General features: G+C 54.6%; 9 protein-coding genes across 9 annotated transcripts; 5 read left to right on the top strand and 4 right to left on the bottom strand.

Annotated features, from left to right (window-relative positions):
* Positions 1-103: 103 nt before the first annotated feature.
* On the bottom strand, positions 104-3,121 carry J4E78_009813 (uncharacterized protein; the record flags this gene model as incomplete). Its single annotated transcript, XM_049370399.1, has 1 exon — positions 104-3,121. One exon carries the CDS (start codon positions 3,119-3,121, stop codon positions 104-106), a length of 3,018 nt encoding a protein of 1,005 aa, XP_049217949.1.
* Positions 3,122-3,467: 346 nt separating this feature from the next.
* J4E78_009814 (uncharacterized protein) lies at positions 3,468-4,250 on the top strand (the record flags this gene model as incomplete). The annotated part of the gene is made up of 1 exon (XM_049370400.1): positions 3,468-4,250. One exon carries the CDS (start codon positions 3,468-3,470, stop codon positions 4,248-4,250), a length of 783 nt encoding a protein of 260 aa, XP_049217950.1.
* An 886-nt stretch (positions 4,251-5,136) lies between these two features.
* On the top strand, positions 5,137-6,491 carry J4E78_009815 (uncharacterized protein; the record flags this gene model as incomplete). The annotated part of the gene is made up of 2 exons (XM_049370401.1): positions 5,137-6,235; positions 6,295-6,491. The coding sequence occupies 2 exons, from the start codon at positions 5,137-5,139 to the stop codon at positions 6,489-6,491; spliced, it is 1,296 nt and encodes a 431-aa protein (XP_049217951.1).
* Positions 6,492-7,003: 512 nt separating this feature from the next.
* On the bottom strand, positions 7,004-8,344 carry J4E78_009816 (uncharacterized protein; the record flags this gene model as incomplete). Its single annotated transcript, XM_049370402.1, has 1 exon — positions 7,004-8,344. One exon carries the CDS (start codon positions 8,342-8,344, stop codon positions 7,004-7,006), a length of 1,341 nt encoding a protein of 446 aa, XP_049217952.1.
* A 157-nt stretch (positions 8,345-8,501) lies between these two features.
* Positions 8,502-8,924, top strand: J4E78_009817 (uncharacterized protein; the record flags this gene model as incomplete). The annotated part of the gene is made up of 3 exons (XM_049370403.1): positions 8,502-8,540; positions 8,590-8,842; positions 8,896-8,924. The coding sequence occupies 3 exons, from the start codon at positions 8,502-8,504 to the stop codon at positions 8,922-8,924; spliced, it is 321 nt and encodes a 106-aa protein (XP_049217953.1).
* Positions 8,925-9,050: 126 nt separating this feature from the next.
* On the bottom strand, positions 9,051-9,739 carry J4E78_009818 (uncharacterized protein; the record flags this gene model as incomplete). Its single annotated transcript, XM_049370404.1, has 3 exons — positions 9,051-9,427; positions 9,483-9,588; positions 9,638-9,739. The coding sequence occupies 3 exons, from the start codon at positions 9,737-9,739 to the stop codon at positions 9,051-9,053; spliced, it is 585 nt and encodes a 194-aa protein (XP_049217954.1).
* Positions 9,740-10,354: 615 nt separating this feature from the next.
* Positions 10,355-11,806, top strand: J4E78_009819 (uncharacterized protein; the record flags this gene model as incomplete). Its single annotated transcript, XM_049370405.1, has 3 exons — positions 10,355-10,438; positions 10,489-11,572; positions 11,622-11,806. 3 exons carry the CDS (start codon positions 10,355-10,357, stop codon positions 11,804-11,806), a joined length of 1,353 nt encoding a protein of 450 aa, XP_049217955.1.
* Positions 11,807-12,384: 578 nt separating this feature from the next.
* Positions 12,385-14,346, top strand: J4E78_009820 (uncharacterized protein; the record flags this gene model as incomplete). The annotated part of the gene is made up of 2 exons (XM_049370406.1): positions 12,385-12,523; positions 12,656-14,346. The coding sequence occupies 2 exons, from the start codon at positions 12,385-12,387 to the stop codon at positions 14,344-14,346; spliced, it is 1,830 nt and encodes a 609-aa protein (XP_049217956.1).
* Positions 14,347-14,563: 217 nt separating this feature from the next.
* On the bottom strand, positions 14,564-15,352 carry J4E78_009821 (uncharacterized protein; the record flags this gene model as incomplete). Its single annotated transcript, XM_049370407.1, has 1 exon — positions 14,564-15,352. One exon carries the CDS (start codon positions 15,350-15,352, stop codon positions 14,564-14,566), a length of 789 nt encoding a protein of 262 aa, XP_049217957.1.
* Between the last annotated feature and the right edge of the window lie 436 nt (positions 15,353-15,788).

The following is a 15,788-nucleotide window of genomic DNA, read 5'->3' on the forward strand; positions in this document are numbered from 1 at the left end:
TATGTCAAGCGTTGACATTATACAAGATAATATCGAGCGCATTACAGGAAAATTCGTTTGATATTACCAGGTACTGATCGGGTATCACTACATCTTCCAATGACTAGTCCTGCTTCAGAAACAACTCAAGCACTCCAACCATCTTCTCTTTCCTAGCTGCCCTCTCCTTCTCTCTACCACCATCCTTCCACTTGACTAGACAATCCGCAAAGACAACAGCGTAGTTCCTCACGATAAGCTGGCGGATAGCCTGTTCAGGCACCCGACTCAACGTCTTCCTTCTGACCTTGGCTTGCGGACTGGACGGAAGGCTCATATCCATGCTGGCTCTCTTGTTGCTATCCTCCGGGCGCGGCTTCGACACCTCGGTAATCTGGTTTGCGATGTTTTGGAGGAAGGAGAGAATGAGCAGGAAAGTAGCGTTGTGGTTGGGCGCTGTTGCTAGTACCTCCAGGATGGTCATCTTCTCGTCGTCAGATGTGAAGAAGGGGGAAGATGCACTTTTCGAGGCCTTCTCTTGACGGGCTAATGCTTCTTCTAACTTTTCCCACAGACTCTTGGTGATCACGCCGTCTGTGAGGCTGGACAGAAAAGTGATGAGGGCTTCAGCTAGCATCTCAACGCGTTCGGTGCTGCGCGTCTCGGGGTAGAACGCGTCGACGAATGGGGTATCGCAGTCCAGCGCCTCATAAATCCCCGCAAGCTCATCCTCTCGGTCATGTCCACCATTATTTCGACCCTCAACAAAAGGCCACCCTGCGTTGTCCTGCCAAGGCGCCCTCTCCCCTTCGCTCTTGGTCATGTCCCATTCGGCCAGGGTTCGCTCCGTCAGGTCTTCTATCGCCTCGGTCAGCCGAAATACTTCCCTAGGCACGCTCCATTTTACCTCGCCACGGGCTGGTATCTGGTTTTGCAGCTTTCTGATACCGCCTTCGGGGATCTTGATCAGCTTGTCAATGGACCGTGCAAGTGCCGACGGTTGCCAGTGCGCGCGTATTGGGAGGAAGTGGTCACGTCCGTTTTCGACGCGGAGGACGAGGATTTCGTCAAGCACGGCATCTCCTTCGTTGAGATCGCGAACTGAACTGGTACTCTCAATCTTGAGTTTCAGTTCGACATTGAGTACTTCGGCAGGCGCGAGCGTGAAATATTGATGAATGTCGTCTGGACTTGGCTTATCAAGCTTGTCTTGAGCTTTGTCAAAGGTGACAGAGAGCCACGGCGGGAACGGACCGGCAGGCTGGTCTTTGTCCACCGGACGATCAGCGAATCCGAAGGTGGCTGGTACACGGCCAGTGTTTGCGATGGTGATGTTACGTCTTGTGGACTTTGCGAATTTGACGTCACCGAAGTCGACACCTTCGAAGGTGCTGTCGGTTTTGTCTCGCCCGTCAGATGGAGAGCCAGTCGCCCGTTCCACCACTACTGCAATCGACGGCCGGCCTTCGTTCTCCTGGCGGTCTATCTCACGAGCGACTTCGGCATGAATGGCAGTCTTCAGCTCAGGGATGACGGCGTCGTATTGCAGTTTGAAGACAGCGTCCAATGGTTTGTGGTCAGAACTGAGAACGCGCATGTGGGTGGTGTAATACTCGAGCAGTATCTCAGCCTGAAGATCGTCTTTGGTCTTGATCGGCTCAGGCTCTGGGTCTTCGTTCTCATCATAGTCGTCGTCACCATCGTTGTCCTCGTCATAGGCGTACAAGACGTTCTTGACACTGTTGACATCATAGTCGCCTGGCAGGTCGATCCCCTCCATCTCTTCAGCGTGTTTACGTGCCGCCTCTTGTTCTCTGACTCGGGTTTCATACTCCTGTTTGGATGCTCGCGTACGGTAAAGGATGCGATCGCACCAACTAGGACAGCGGCGCTTCTCGCTTGAGTCGAAAACGCCAACTTTGCCGACGTCGTACTTGTAGGACGGCAAGAACCGAATAGGGCCTTCTTCCCACCCATCATGAAAAGCCTTGTCGCTCTTCATCATTTGGTGCAACTCATCGTGCGGTAGTAGGGATGAGATGGTGGTTTGTAGTGAGGCTGGATCGAGTTCTGGCGGCATAGGAACGGCGTCGCGCGCTTCTTCAGATGATTGCTTCGAGCCATACCCGGAGTCGTCAGATGTCGAAGTACGACCAGCATTTTCTTCTTTGTCCAAGTCTTTTGTATGTATGGTGAGTAGGCGGCGCACGTCGTCGCCTGGCATGCCATGGAGACGATAGTTCAGGTCGCCAAACCAGAAGGCAAAGTCCTCGTCACCTAAACCTTCACCGGTGTTCTGCGAAGAGCCTAGGGAATCTATTACAGGATCGAAGCGTGTTCGGGAGTTGATCTGAGCAGCGTCCCAATTTCTTCTCTCCAACGAGGACTTGTCTGCACCAGCCGCGAGATGGGAATTTATGAAGACGAGTCGGGTGGTCTCTCCCAAAACGATGCGTGTAGTGACACCGCCCTTGTTGCCCATGTATCCCATCAAGCCAGTGCCGACACTTGTGGTACTAACATTCTTGATCTGCGGTAGGACAGCTGGGGAGGCATAGATGACGAGCCACAGGCCAATCAGCTGCTGCTCTGATACCAGCTGATAGCCCTTGGGCAGCACAGCTTCCAGCGAGGCTTTCCATTTGTTCGCCGTGGAGGGGTCGGTGAAGGGCCTCAGAGCTTCTGCGGCAGACGTGATGTCGACAATCTCTTGGAGACCTAGCACGTAGATATCGACCTCTTCTCTGCCGGGGACCTCTCCTGATTCACGGTGGGGGACAGTAGGCTCTGACGTGCTATGCCGTGCTTCCTGGGCGGGAATGCTTTCTCTGCTGCCCTTGCCGTGCTCTCCAGGGTCGGACACGCCGAGTCCAGCGAGCGACTCTTCGATGCCCTTGCCCTGGACGAACCACTTGCCGACATCCTGCTCGGTGCCTTTTTGCGCGCCCGTGTTCCAGGTGCCGACTTTGATGCGCACGTTGCGCGGTCGCGTGTACTCGGCGCGGCGCTCGTATAACGCCTGCGAGAGCGATGTCTGGTGGGTGGTGATGGAAGCTATGCTCGGCGTGCGCGGATCGAATGCGCCGGGGATGGTGGCATCGAGGCGCTCAGTGGAGCGCACGGAAGAGGCGTCGGGCGCCATGGCGGGGTGAAGGAGGAGGGCGGAGGGCGAGGGTGCGCGGCGAAGATTTGCAGGGAGGGATGCAGGGTCTGCGTGAACAGGAAGGCATTCACCCCATGGCGATTACTTTGAGTGGGTAAGCGGGCACCAGGCGGTTGAGCCACAGTCCGCTGCTGGCAATGACGATGATGAAGGGCCGGGCAGTGCCAGGACGCCGGCGCAGTGGCTTTCGGCATGGCTGTGCTTAGCTCCTCGACACCCCACGCTGCAGGGCAGGAGCTCTCCAGGGCCCGGTGCCTGACTACACCAATCCCGTCCACACTCTCCCTCTCCTTCACCTCCACCACAACAAACATCCATATCAGTCATGGCGCCACACCGCAAAGCCCGCGCAAACCAGAACCAAGCGCCTCCCCAGCCGTCAGACTACGAGACGGACGCGCCGCCTGCTGTCGACGTGCCCCTCCCACCGCCGCGGTCAAACGAAGAGCTCAACTTCTCCGTCCTGCGTCGCGAGTACGCAGACCTCGTCGCCATAGAGCATGTGACGCCATACGCCGCGCTATATACCTTCAACCTCGAGACGCAGTCATGGGAGAAGATGGGCATTGAGGGTACTCTCTTCATTTGCCAGCTGACTCCCTCGCCCATCGGGGCCGAGCGATACTGCGCCATCATCCTCAACCGCCGCGGCCTGGACAACTTCTACCAGGAGCTCACTAGCAGTGAAGAGATGGAGATATCCGATCCCTATGTCATCATCCAGGGCGAGCAGGTCTACGGCATCTGGATCTTCGCCGACCCACCACCAGCTTCCACCGCCAACTGCCGTGTCGAGACCGCCGCCAAGATGATGGACATCGCCGACAGGGCAAGAGCGAGCCGCGAAGCCCTCGAGCCTGCCGTACAAGCGACCGAGCCTGCCGAGGCCGCCTCCTCTGCCCCGATGGGCCGCCAACTGTCTCTGCGTGAGCTCTTCGGCCAACAACGGGAACAAGACGCCGGTTTCAGCATACACAACCACAACACCCAACATATGCCGGGCATGCATCAGCAGCAGCAATACATGCAGAATCCTGGCATAGCACAGCCTGACGTGCTAGGTCAGCTCTTCATGAAGGCAAAGCAAAATCACAATGGCCTTGGCTGATGTGACTTTACTCCAGGTGCTGTGCGACGGGAATTATTCTGCAAACGCGAATGCTCGCCCGCAGAGCCGCAGTCGGACGACACGCTTGTGCCCTCTTCGGAGCTCGACGCTCATGTCAAATCAGCTCCGGAGCCACCCATGAGCGCTTCAGGTCATTCCGTCGGAGAACACGAGCTCAGTATTGAGCGCGAGAATGATGGATAGTCGTTTATCATTGGCCACCTCCTCTACGACATCGCATGGATGTTGATGAGATCCGTTTCCATCTTCATCCTCTATTGGCTTGCTACGCACGAAGAGCGCAAAGATCGGCAGATCATCTATATTCTTGTGTCCATTCAGATACTGCAGCTTGATGCAAGCTTGAAGGACTACTGGTACGGATCTCTCAAGAAAGGTTGCAGGTGCAATTGCACGTGCCGGAAGTCTTGTGGACGACGATATGAGGGCAGGTCCATCGTCGTATGAACTGGGGTCAGCTTGCTATTCAGTGCACGTTTCAGCGTATGTACACCATTACTACATCGATACCCTATTCCAAGTCTTCATCCGTAATCCAGTAGTGTAGACCATTCGAACGAATTCGGGCTTTCATCTGACCATCGAACATGACCTCTCCCCGCTGAGGCTTTGTAAAGACTCTCATACTTCAGCATTTAGACCATGCGACAGTAAAATGTGAACTGGGGTGTCTGCTGTGTTTTTCTCTGAGTATGCGTCTAGTTCAGTAGTTGAAGACAAGACAGCTCAGGGACCTGGTAGGGCTGAGTGACCTCACTCCCGCAGATCCCTGCATGCTACCCCACGGCGGGGCATGCGCGCCCAAAAATTTCCAGGCGCAAACACTCCCACGACGCAACAAGCAATTGCACACATCCAACACATCATGTCTGAATCTCACCGCGTTCTCCTAGTCGGCAACGGCGGCCGCGAACACGCCATCGCCTGGAAACTCCTGCAATCGCCCTCGATCGAGCACATCTACGTCTGCCCCGGTAACGGCGGCACCGCAACTCTCTCCGACAAAGTCACCAACGTAACCACCGTAAAAGACAGCGACTTCGCCGGCCTCGTCGCCTTCTCCAAAGAAAAGAACATCAACCTCCTAATACCCGGCCCCGAAGCACCCCTCGTCGCCGGCATCGTCGACTACTTCCGCGACAATGGCCTCCCAAGCATCAAAGCCTTCGGTCCCAGCGCAGCCGCCGCGCGCATGGAAGGCAGCAAGACCTTCAGCAAAGACTTCATGAAACGGCACAACATCCCCACCGCCGCCTACGAAAACTTCAGCAAATACGACGACGCGAAAGCGTATCTCGACTCCATCTCCCACAACGTCGTAATCAAAGCCTCGGGTCTCGCAGCAGGCAAGGGCGTTATAATCCCACAAACCAAAGAAGAAGCCCACGCCGCGCTCAAAGACATAATGCTCACCCGCGAATTCGGCACCGCAGGCGACGAAGTCGTAATCGAAGAGTTCCTCGAAGGCGACGAGCTATCCATCCTAACCTTCAGCGACGGCCGCACAATCAAATCCCTCCCACCCGCACAAGACCACAAGCGTATCTACGATAACGACCAAGGCCCCAACACCGGCGGCATGGGCACATACGCGCCCACACTTATCGCACCGAAAGACGTACTCTCGCGCGTCGACAAAGAGATCCTGCAACCCACCGTCGACGGCATGCGCGCCGAGGGCTTCGAGTTCAAAGGCGTGCTCTTCACGGGGCTGATGATGACGAAGAACGGGGCGAAGGTACTCGAATACAACGTCCGGTTTGGAGACCCAGAGACGCAGAGTTTGTTGGCGCTTATGGAGGGGGATTTAGCGGAGGTTATGGCGGCGTGTGCGGAGGGGAGACTGGAGGGTGTGGATGTTAATGTGTCGGGTAGGAGTGCGGCGACGGTTGTTGTGGCTGCGGGGGGGTATCCGGGGGGTTATGAGAAGGGTACGGTTATGAGGTTGGATGATGTTCCTGAGGGTGAGTCTCCTTTCTTTTTTTCTATGTATGAAGGTTGTGATGGTGCTAATGTGACATAGATGTTGTCCTCTTCCACGCCGGAACTTCTTTCTCGGATAACACGCTCAAGACCGCCGGTGGTCGTGTCATCGCTTCGACGGCTACGGCGCCTACACTGGAAGAAGCTGTTGCGAAGGCTTACAAGGGCGTCGAGTGCATACACTTTGAGGGGATGCAGTATCGCAAGGACATCGCTGGGCGAGCGCTGAAGAAGTAGAGGAGGATTTTGGGAAAACATGGCGTTAAGGGCAGGCATACCAAAGACTTCGTAGGAAGTAAAAGCTGGAGGCGCGAAATGCGTTACATCAGATTTGAGTAAAGTGAGTGATGGGAATAGGATCTTTGCATTCGATGTATGCTACTGAATATTCGGATCTCTTCGTCTAAGTATGTATAGTCCAGAATTGTTATAGAGGCAATCAGGCATACACTGCGCTGATGTGCTGTGTTCTTGCGTATAGATGATTGTGACGGGACGGGAGTTTAGCAGGTCAAACTACTTATTTGCGTCGAGTTTTCAACCATTGTGATGGAGGACAGGCCTGGGATGCCCGAGACTACAATGAGAGCATCGAGCGAAGAGAATACGTCTTGATGGCTACCTACCTACCTACCTACCTAGCCATCGACTGCATGATAAGATCGTGTATTAGCTACGAGAATTGGTGGCCCTCATTAAGTCACACTCAGAGAGCAAGGGGTGTTGACAGTCGTCGTGACACGACGCGGTCAGGAGCTGCCATTGTCAGCCGTAGCCTTGTGTTTCTTCTCTTTCTTGTGCTTCTTCTTTTCATGCGATGCATCGTCATCTTCCTTTTTCCGTTTCTTCTGTGTAGCATCCTTATCGTCTGACACTTTACCATTTGACGGTCCAGTGCTGAGGGTGTTCTGCGGTTCAGTGCCTCCTGCAGCCTCGTCTTTCCCTTCTTGTTCCTTCAGGCGCGCTGCTCTCAACTCGTCTTTTTGCCGTATCGCGTCCTGCAGTACTGGGCTATTCCGCTTCAGGGCGTCTGCGGCCGCGGCAACACCAGCCTGTACCTTGTTCTGTCCATCGCCGCTGCCGAGCCATTCGTTGTCGTAGCCCCAGCCGGTGAGATACATGCCGATGTGGTAGCACTGTACGCTGTTCGAGTCGTAGGTCATGGGTTTCTCCTCTTTGGCGATGAGCTTGACGCCTTTGCCGAGAACAAGCTTGTTGAGCTGGTCTCTGGCTTGAGGGTTCTCGATGATCTTCTCCTTGAAGCCAAGAAGTTGTGGTGCCCAGAGCTCAGTCAGCCATGTCTCTGCGGTTTCGAATCCATTCTCGGGATCGGACAGCACGATTGCTGCAACATAGGCTTCGACGATGTCGGCGACGACCTTTTGATATTGCTTGGAGTTCTTGTCCCACTGAGAGCGATGCTTCAGCCGGTCTGGGAACCCATAGGCGTTGGAGAACTTGCTCAAAGCCGAGTTCTCGACTAATCGTTCGCGCCAGGTGCAGAGGTCTGGGACGTCGACGTGTGGAAAGCGGTTGTAGAGGGCGCGGGAGGCAATGAGTTCGATGTAGGCGTCGCCGAGGAGTTCGAGTCGCTCGTAGTCTAGACTGAGGTCACCGCCGAGCGTGGAGCCGGGGATGCTAGGGTCGAAGATGGCGGATCGATGCGTGAAGACTGCTTCGTGCAGGTGGGGTTCTTTGATAGGCGGTAAGGGAGGCAAGTCCTGGGCGGCGCGTACTTTGCGCTCGACGTAATCGGGTATGGCGACTTTGACTGCTTTGTCAGGCCGTTTCTCGTCGAGCTCGCGCTTCGCTCTGGCAGAAATTGGGTTGTCCCGGGCGCAAAGTAGGCGGCGGAGCTCGTGCGCGTGATGGAGGATATCCTTGTCTGCCCCGACAGTCGCCTCTTCTGCGACAAATCTGTCCAGCAGAGCCGTTAGTCCAGTCTGCATGTCCATGGACGAGAGCTCAGGCTGGGGTGGATGGGAATTGTGATTCGCGCCATTGCGATGCTGAGGCTGAGGCTGATGCCTCTTGTGCGGTTGGTCGCGGCCATAGTGATTGAAGCCTCCGCCACGTTTTTGCGACGCCATAGCTAGGAACTGTGGTTAGTCTTCGGGGAGTGCTTGGTGACGGCTTGGTGCCTCGCAAGTTGGTGAGAGGCTCAGTCGCGCTAGTCGGGAGCGCCAAGGGCACCTCCGCGACATTTCAGATATCGCCGCAACACCGCAGACCCGCATCGCAGGCACAATGGCGGTCCCACGGCAGAGGGTCTTGGACCTGATGAGGGTGTGTATGAGTACTGATAAGTCTCTGTCTATGTCACTGACACGTGCAGGTCCAATGCAAAGTCTTCAACACCACGTACAACCCCGAACGCATCCGTCTCGGATCGCGCATCCTGCACCAGCGCCTCAAGGGTCCCGCCGTCGCTTCCTACTACCCGCCGCGGATAGGAACGATTAGTCAATTGCGAAGCCTGTACCCCGAACACCAGATCATCGATGAAGAAGAGGAAGACTGGTTGGAGCACCTCAATGTTGCGAAGTCGAGAGGAAAGGGCGCGCCCAAGAAGAAGAGGACTGCTGCTGGTAAGCATCCTGCATCCAAGACGGCGTGTATGGACGATACTGACCCATTACAGAATCCAAGAAGTTCAACAAGAGGAAATAGACGGAGGTCATATGATACCAGTTTTGCCGACATTCACGATGGAGCAAAGACTCTTAATGATGTCACAGCATGCTACGAAGCAAGTGTACAAAATTCATGTCTCGGCGTTTGGCCTGAGCAATTTCATCATATTTTACTCTTCGCGTCTTCTAATCCCTTTGCTTTCCATTCTCTGGCAAACTCCTCATCCCACGCTGTCTTGACATCTAGATGCTCTTTGATCACGGGCGCGTTCACCTTGTGGTGCTCCACGGTACAGTATGTGATCTTTCCATCCAGACTGGTCATGTCGCCTCGGATCATGGCCATCTGCTTTCCGATACTCACTACCTTGCTGTTGAGCCGCACTCTGGTGTTGATTGGCACAGCCTTGAGATAGGAGATGTTAAGGGTTCGTGTGACACCACCCATGAATTCCCAGAAGCCAGGCCGAGCCAGGGGACAAAGTGCTGTCGTTGTTGACATGTCGAATATGACTCCAGCAGCACCTCCGTGCATAACGTCTACCACGCTTTAGCTACAAATAGTGACCAGATCGGACAACGCCCCGTTACATACTGTTCAAGTTGGACAGGTTGGGCGCAATGAAGAACTCATAGGTAACGGTACCATCGAGAGTGGCATCCACAAGCTCCAGATTCAACATGACTTCCCGGTCAAAGTCCTGGTTATGATTAATAGTGGCTTCTTGAATGGTGTTGATATTTCCATACGACGTGGGTCTTTGGCCTACGAGCTGCAAGTAACTTGTACTTCTCGAACATGGCCTGTACGGCTGCCATTGCCTTTAGCCGATCTGCCTCCGGGTTGCCCATCGCGAGCCTGGAACAATGTAGAATGTTACGAGTATCTGTGGTAGACCATTTGGAATGTCGGAAGGGTCGCCGTCTACACGTACGCTATCGGCTTAGTCGGGTGATGCTGGGGATGGATGATCGACGTGAAGCTCCACATTGCCTCGGCTTGTCTACTCGAGCGTCGCATCCGCGCCTGCGATACTTGCTCAAGCCATGGCGCGCTCACAGAAGCCACATCTCCTTTTCGCAGCAGACCAGTACAATGACTCTGTCCATGTGGGCATGGGTGCCGTGGCTGCCTCAGATACTTTCTTGTGGTGTTTCAAGTATGTGGTTCGTGCCCACCTGTTCCACCTGTTTCACGAACAGAGCCACCCGCGTACGGCCAAACTTCGTCATGACCCGAATACACTTCGGCGCTTGCCACCAATGACCACAATTCGCGACTTGTTCTATTTCTAGTGTATCATTAGATGAGGGTCTGCAGTCCAAGCTGAACTAGACCCTTCCCCTCTATTCGTTCGCTGCGCTGCTTTTAACCAGACAGCTGCCGCCGATTACTTGTGTCCACATCTCCATTCGCTGCTTCGGGGTTCTTGCGACTGGGCTGGATAACCATCGCACATCTTCGACATGGGCTCAGACACGACTCCGGTACCGCCGGCACTGCGGAAAAGGGTGTTGAAGGTGCTGTTCATCTCGCTGCTGCTAGACTTGGTACGTCATCCCCGTCGCGTGTAACCGCTCGCGTGGGCTGACCCTGACAGATATCCTTTACATTCATCCTCCCGCTGTTCCCCAAACTCATCGAGTTCTACCGTAACCATGAAACCGGAGACCCGAACACGATCCTCTCCAAGATTCTCGCCGGCCTCAATGCGTACAAGAACTCGTTCGCGAAACCCATCAACTCCCGCTACGACATAGTCCTGCTCGGCGGCGCACTCGGATCGCTCTTCTCGCTGTGTCAGGCAGTCGCGTCTCCCTTTATCGGAACACTCTCAGACAAATATGGCAGGCGCACGGCTCTTCTGTGGTCCATGGTGGGCAACATCTTCAGCGTTGCGCTCTGGGTCGCAGCGACCGACTTCCGCACCTTCCTTGCCAGTCGCGTGGTGGGTGGGCTGAGCGAGGGCAACGTGCAGCTCGCAATGGCCATCGCGACCGACATCAGCGACGACAGCCAGAGAGGCTCCACGATGGCGCTTGTGGGCGTATGCTTCAGCATCGCTTTCACCTTCGGGCCAGCGCTGGGCGCATACCTATCCACCCTGCAGGTCATGGACAAGAACCCGTTCGCCATGGCGGCGGGCTTCTCTCTGTTCTTGATCGTCTCAGAGACCATCTACCTCTACATCAGCCTCCCAGAGACGCTACCATCGGCGAGCAAGGCTGAGAACGGTACCACGAACGGGCATGCGAAAGGCAGCGAAGCACCGAAACCTCGCGGCCGAACGAACTCGCACTTCCTACTTAACGCTACGCACTTTACTTTCATCCTGTTCTTCAGCGGCATGGAGTTCTCGCTACCCTTCATGACATACGACCTCTTCTCCTACCAGGCCAAGGACTCTGGCCGATTGCTTGGCTTCATTGGCTTAGTCGCCTCTCTCCTCCAAGGATCCGTAGTGCGGCGGATGCATCCTCTCAAGGTGGTCCAAATGGGAGTGGTAAGCTGCACCATCGCCTTCCTCATGCTCGGAAGAGTCCACACGCAGGGCGCACTATACGGGGCCGCCGCGCTTCTTGCCGTAACAAGTGCGACGGTCGTGACCGGCCTCAACAGTCTCTCGTCATTCGAGGCGAGCGCTGATGAGCGAGGCAACAAGCTGGGAAACCATCGGAGCTTCGGTAAGCCAAGACTCCCATCTCCATCGGAACATCTACTAACGAATGTCAGGTCAAATCGGACGTTCCCTCGGACCCCTCATCTTCTGCACCCTCTACTGGTGGGCGGGCCGCGAGACGGCATATGCGACCGGAGCTGCCGGCATGGTCGGAGTCGGCGCATTGGTGTTTGGAGGACTCAAGGTGCCACCGGGCACGGAGAACATTGGCAAGAAGGAGAAGAAGGCAGTCAAATAGGACAATGGCCGTGTTGTGCCAGGTTCATGTTCAAGACATTGGGAAGACGCGTTTTGCGATCGAGAGATTTCGAGCCGTTGTATAGCTGCGTCGAATGACACCCATAGGTCAGCATATCAATTTCTCAGATAAGAAAGGAAATATAGCTGTCATCCCCATGCAAGGGTAGCGCCATTCTGAGATCATCGTGGTTATCGTTGGTACATTGACCGTGATCTGTAGCCATCTTAGCCACAAGCCTCTGCCACAGCAAACACACCGTCATAAGTCAAACCTCGCTCCACGTCTCGCAAAGCTTTCCCCGAAAGACAAGCAATCGCTGTACAAATGTCCGACGCGCTAGGTCACCCCCGCACTCACTACGCGTCTCGCAAGACCCACTAAACTGACTCGACCTCGGTATCTTATTAGCTCCGGACTCAGCTAGCAGTAGGACCGACAAACGGCAACTGTGGAAGACGATCACGTCGGGCCATTGCGTTCCCTCCTTGAATTGAAGCTTTTCACTCCCAGTGCTTCTCTCACACCCACGTCCAACATTTACCCGAAAGAGGAATCCGAGACCGAGATCAGTCAAGATGGATGCAACAGCGGCTGCTGCATCTGTAGCAGCTATTTCCGGGCTAGCAGCCTACGTCAACGCGAAATACCACATTGCACAGGACCTGAGGGGATTGAGGTTCAAGAAGAACGCAGCTAGCTACTATGAGCAACTCGGTATGTAGCCTCAGCGATACCTTTACTCACTTCGAGACGCAGTTCGGAGCTAAGTCAACATAGAGAAAACTAAGAGGCTATCCCCTTGGTACGCTTTCGCGACTCACGTTCCACTTTACAGCAACAACCTAGCCATCTGGTCGCGGGAGAAAACGTACACATGGCAACAAGTTCACGATGGCGCCGTCCAATGGGGACACTTCTTTCTCTCTCAAGGCGTAAAGCCGGGCGATATGGTTGCTACTTACATGATGAACAGCGCAGACTTCATGGTTATCTGGTTGGGTCTATTTTCCATCGGTGCCGCGCCTGCCCACCTTAACTACAACCTCAAAGGAGAAGGACTGGTGCATTGTCTCAAAGTCGCGGATGTGAAAGTTGTGCTTGTTGACGAGGAAGAGGGATGTCAAGAACGGTTCGAGGGTGTGAGGACGACAGTGGAAGAGATGGGTGTCACAGCGTTCAGGGTCGATCGAGACCTGACTAGCAAGATTCAGCAGCACAGCACTCAAGTACCCGGCGATCAGTACAGAGAGAACGTCAAGGGTTCCGATCCGACATGTCTCTTGTACACATCAGGAACCACGGGCCTACCAAAAGGAGGAAAGTTCATGGTAAACCGTTTCCACGAACGAGGAAACCCGCAAACTCTTGCCTTTGACCAGAAAGCCGGGCCAAACGGAGACCGATGGTATTGCTGCATGCCGCTATTCCACGGTACAGGTGGCCTATCTGTGCTATCAGCACTTTCAGGTGGTGTTAGCGTGGCGATAGGACGAAAGTTCTCCGTCAGCACATTCTGGGACGATATCCACGACTCTCAGTCTACCCTTTTCGTTTACGTCGGCGAAGCAGCGCGATATCTGCTTATGGCACCACCACATCCACGGGAGCGAGACCACCGATTACGCGCCATGTACGGTAACGGCATGCGACCTGATGTCTGGAACCGGTTCAAAGAGCGCTTCAACGTCCCTGAAGTAATAGAATTCTTCAACTCGACAGAAGGCGTTCTGGGTATGGTTGTTCACAGCAAAGGGCCCTTCACTGCGACGACAGTAGCGCAGCACGGTGCTATTATCAGACGAATTCTTCACGACGTATACATACCTGTTCCCATCGACCCGGAAACTGGAGAGCTACTCCGGGACCCCAAGACTGGGTTCGTGAGGCGTAATTCGTATAACGAGGGTGGCGAGATCTTGGTCGCTGTACCGAGTGAAGAAGCATTTGCTGGGTATCACAACAACCCAAAGGCTACGGCGAAGAAGTTCGAGAGGAACGTGTTCAAGAAAGGCGATCTGTTCTACCGATCTGGTGATGCGCTAAGGCGAGATGACGATGGGCGCTGGTTCTTCCTTGACCGACTAGGCGACACATTCCGATGGAAGAGCGAGAATGTGTCTACAGCTGAAGTAGCAGAGGTCCTCGGACAATACCCCGGTGTGGGTGAGGCCATCGTATACGGTACACTTGTCCCGGGTCATGATGGTCGCGCTGGCTGCGTCGCTCTCCGGCTTGCTGATGGCGTCAGCCCCGAGACGTTCGACTGGAAAGCGCTATTGGAGTACTCGAGGAGTAAACTACCGAGATACGCAGTACCGGTCTTCTTGCGCTTGGTCAAGGAAGCGAGTAATACGGATAACCAGAAACAGAACAAGGCGCCGCTGCGGGCGGAGGGCATGGAGATTGATAAGTTTGGCACTAAGGTTGTGGGTGGTGGTGATGATATGGTTATGTGGATGAAGCCGGGTGAGGATCGGTATGTGAGGTTTACCATGGGTGATTTGGAGGCTTTGAGAAGTGGGAAGACTTTGCTGTAAACAGATACTCTGGATGTGTGGAGGGGAGATGCAGGATAACGAATACGATGGAGGGCAAGGCACCGAGGGAGAGGTTGTAGGGGTGCAATCTCCATTCCAAGGTCTATTCAAGCCATATATGGAAATGAAACAATATCTACAACGAAGTCCTCCTTTAGCCATGCACCCCCCCAGAGGGAAACATCCAAACACTTGCCTCCTAGAAGTCTACACCGCTCTACCAATCTCTGCTCTTCGGTTTCTCCTCTGTTTTCTTTTCCTCTTTAACAGGTATAGGGAAAGGCGAAGCCCTCATAACCGCCTGAACAAACTCCACCAACCCATCCATACCCCCAGGCTCATTAAGCCAATGCCCGCCCTCTTCAAAGCACTTCCAATTAACAACCCCACCCCACTCTTCAAGTTTCTTCCTAAGCTTCTCCCCATTCCTCCAGGGTACAACCTCGTCGTCCTTGCAATGCTGCAAAAGCAATGGCATCTCAAACACACCTCGCTCCCGTCCAGGCACACCCATAAGAGTAGATAGCTCCTCCGCCAACGGCAACCACCCACACAGTCCCATGAACCCTCCAACGCGGATACCAGAAGTGACCAGAGTGAAAATACCAGTAGCGCACCCCTGACTCATCCCCGCTATAATCACATTGCGCAATCCCACAGGCTTCATCTCTTCCTCAAGGACTTCTAGTATCTGCGCGACGCTCTGCCATAATTCTTCTTTCTGTGACTCGGCGTCTTGATCGGGCCGTTGCACGGATGTCATGTCGAACCATTGTGGTATTACTTCTCGCTCGCTGACTGCGCAGGATGATGGGGCGTTGGGGAAGACCCATTTTATTCCGGGGAAGATGTCGGTGAATGTCTTGATGGAAGAGTCCTCGCTTTCGAAGAGCTCCGAGCAGAAGGTCTTGGCGGAGCTGCCGCGGCCGTGGAGGAAGATGATGGTGTGGGTGTGGGGGGCTGTGGGGGCGACAATGTGTGGAGTGGTCGCCATCTTGAAGGCCATATTGAAGGTGGTATGTAGCTACCTGGGTGGTGGGTTGTATCGACGTAGAGTAAAGCACGTCCTTGACTCAGACTGAGGCTTGGTTATGGTTTGGGCTGGTGATGCGGAGAGTTGATAGAGATCTTGGTCGCTCAGTGAGATCTAGTGAGATCTGGTGAGTGCGATTCTCCCGTAGCCTCATATCGGGCCGTGGAGTCTGTGCGCATTGTCGTGGTTGTGGTGCCTGATTATCGCGCACGTGAAGGCAGCCATCGTGAGATCCCCCCGTAGCGGCGCCACACCCAAGCTAGTGACTCTGTGTCTATTCCAGGCAAGCGTGGTCGACGGGTCACGATAGTCGCCCCCGAAATTTTGCGACTTGGCTGCGGCAGGACCCTCTCTTACGATAACGGAAACTTGCTCATGCTTAGCAAAATCGGCGACATGATTGGCTCGT

Source organism: Alternaria triticimaculans, assembly GCF_023758025.1.
Source record: "Alternaria triticimaculans strain BMP 0046 chromosome Unknown scaffold_23, whole genome shotgun sequence".
NCBI lineage: Eukaryota > Fungi > Ascomycota > Dothideomycetes > Pleosporales > Pleosporaceae > Alternaria > Alternaria triticimaculans.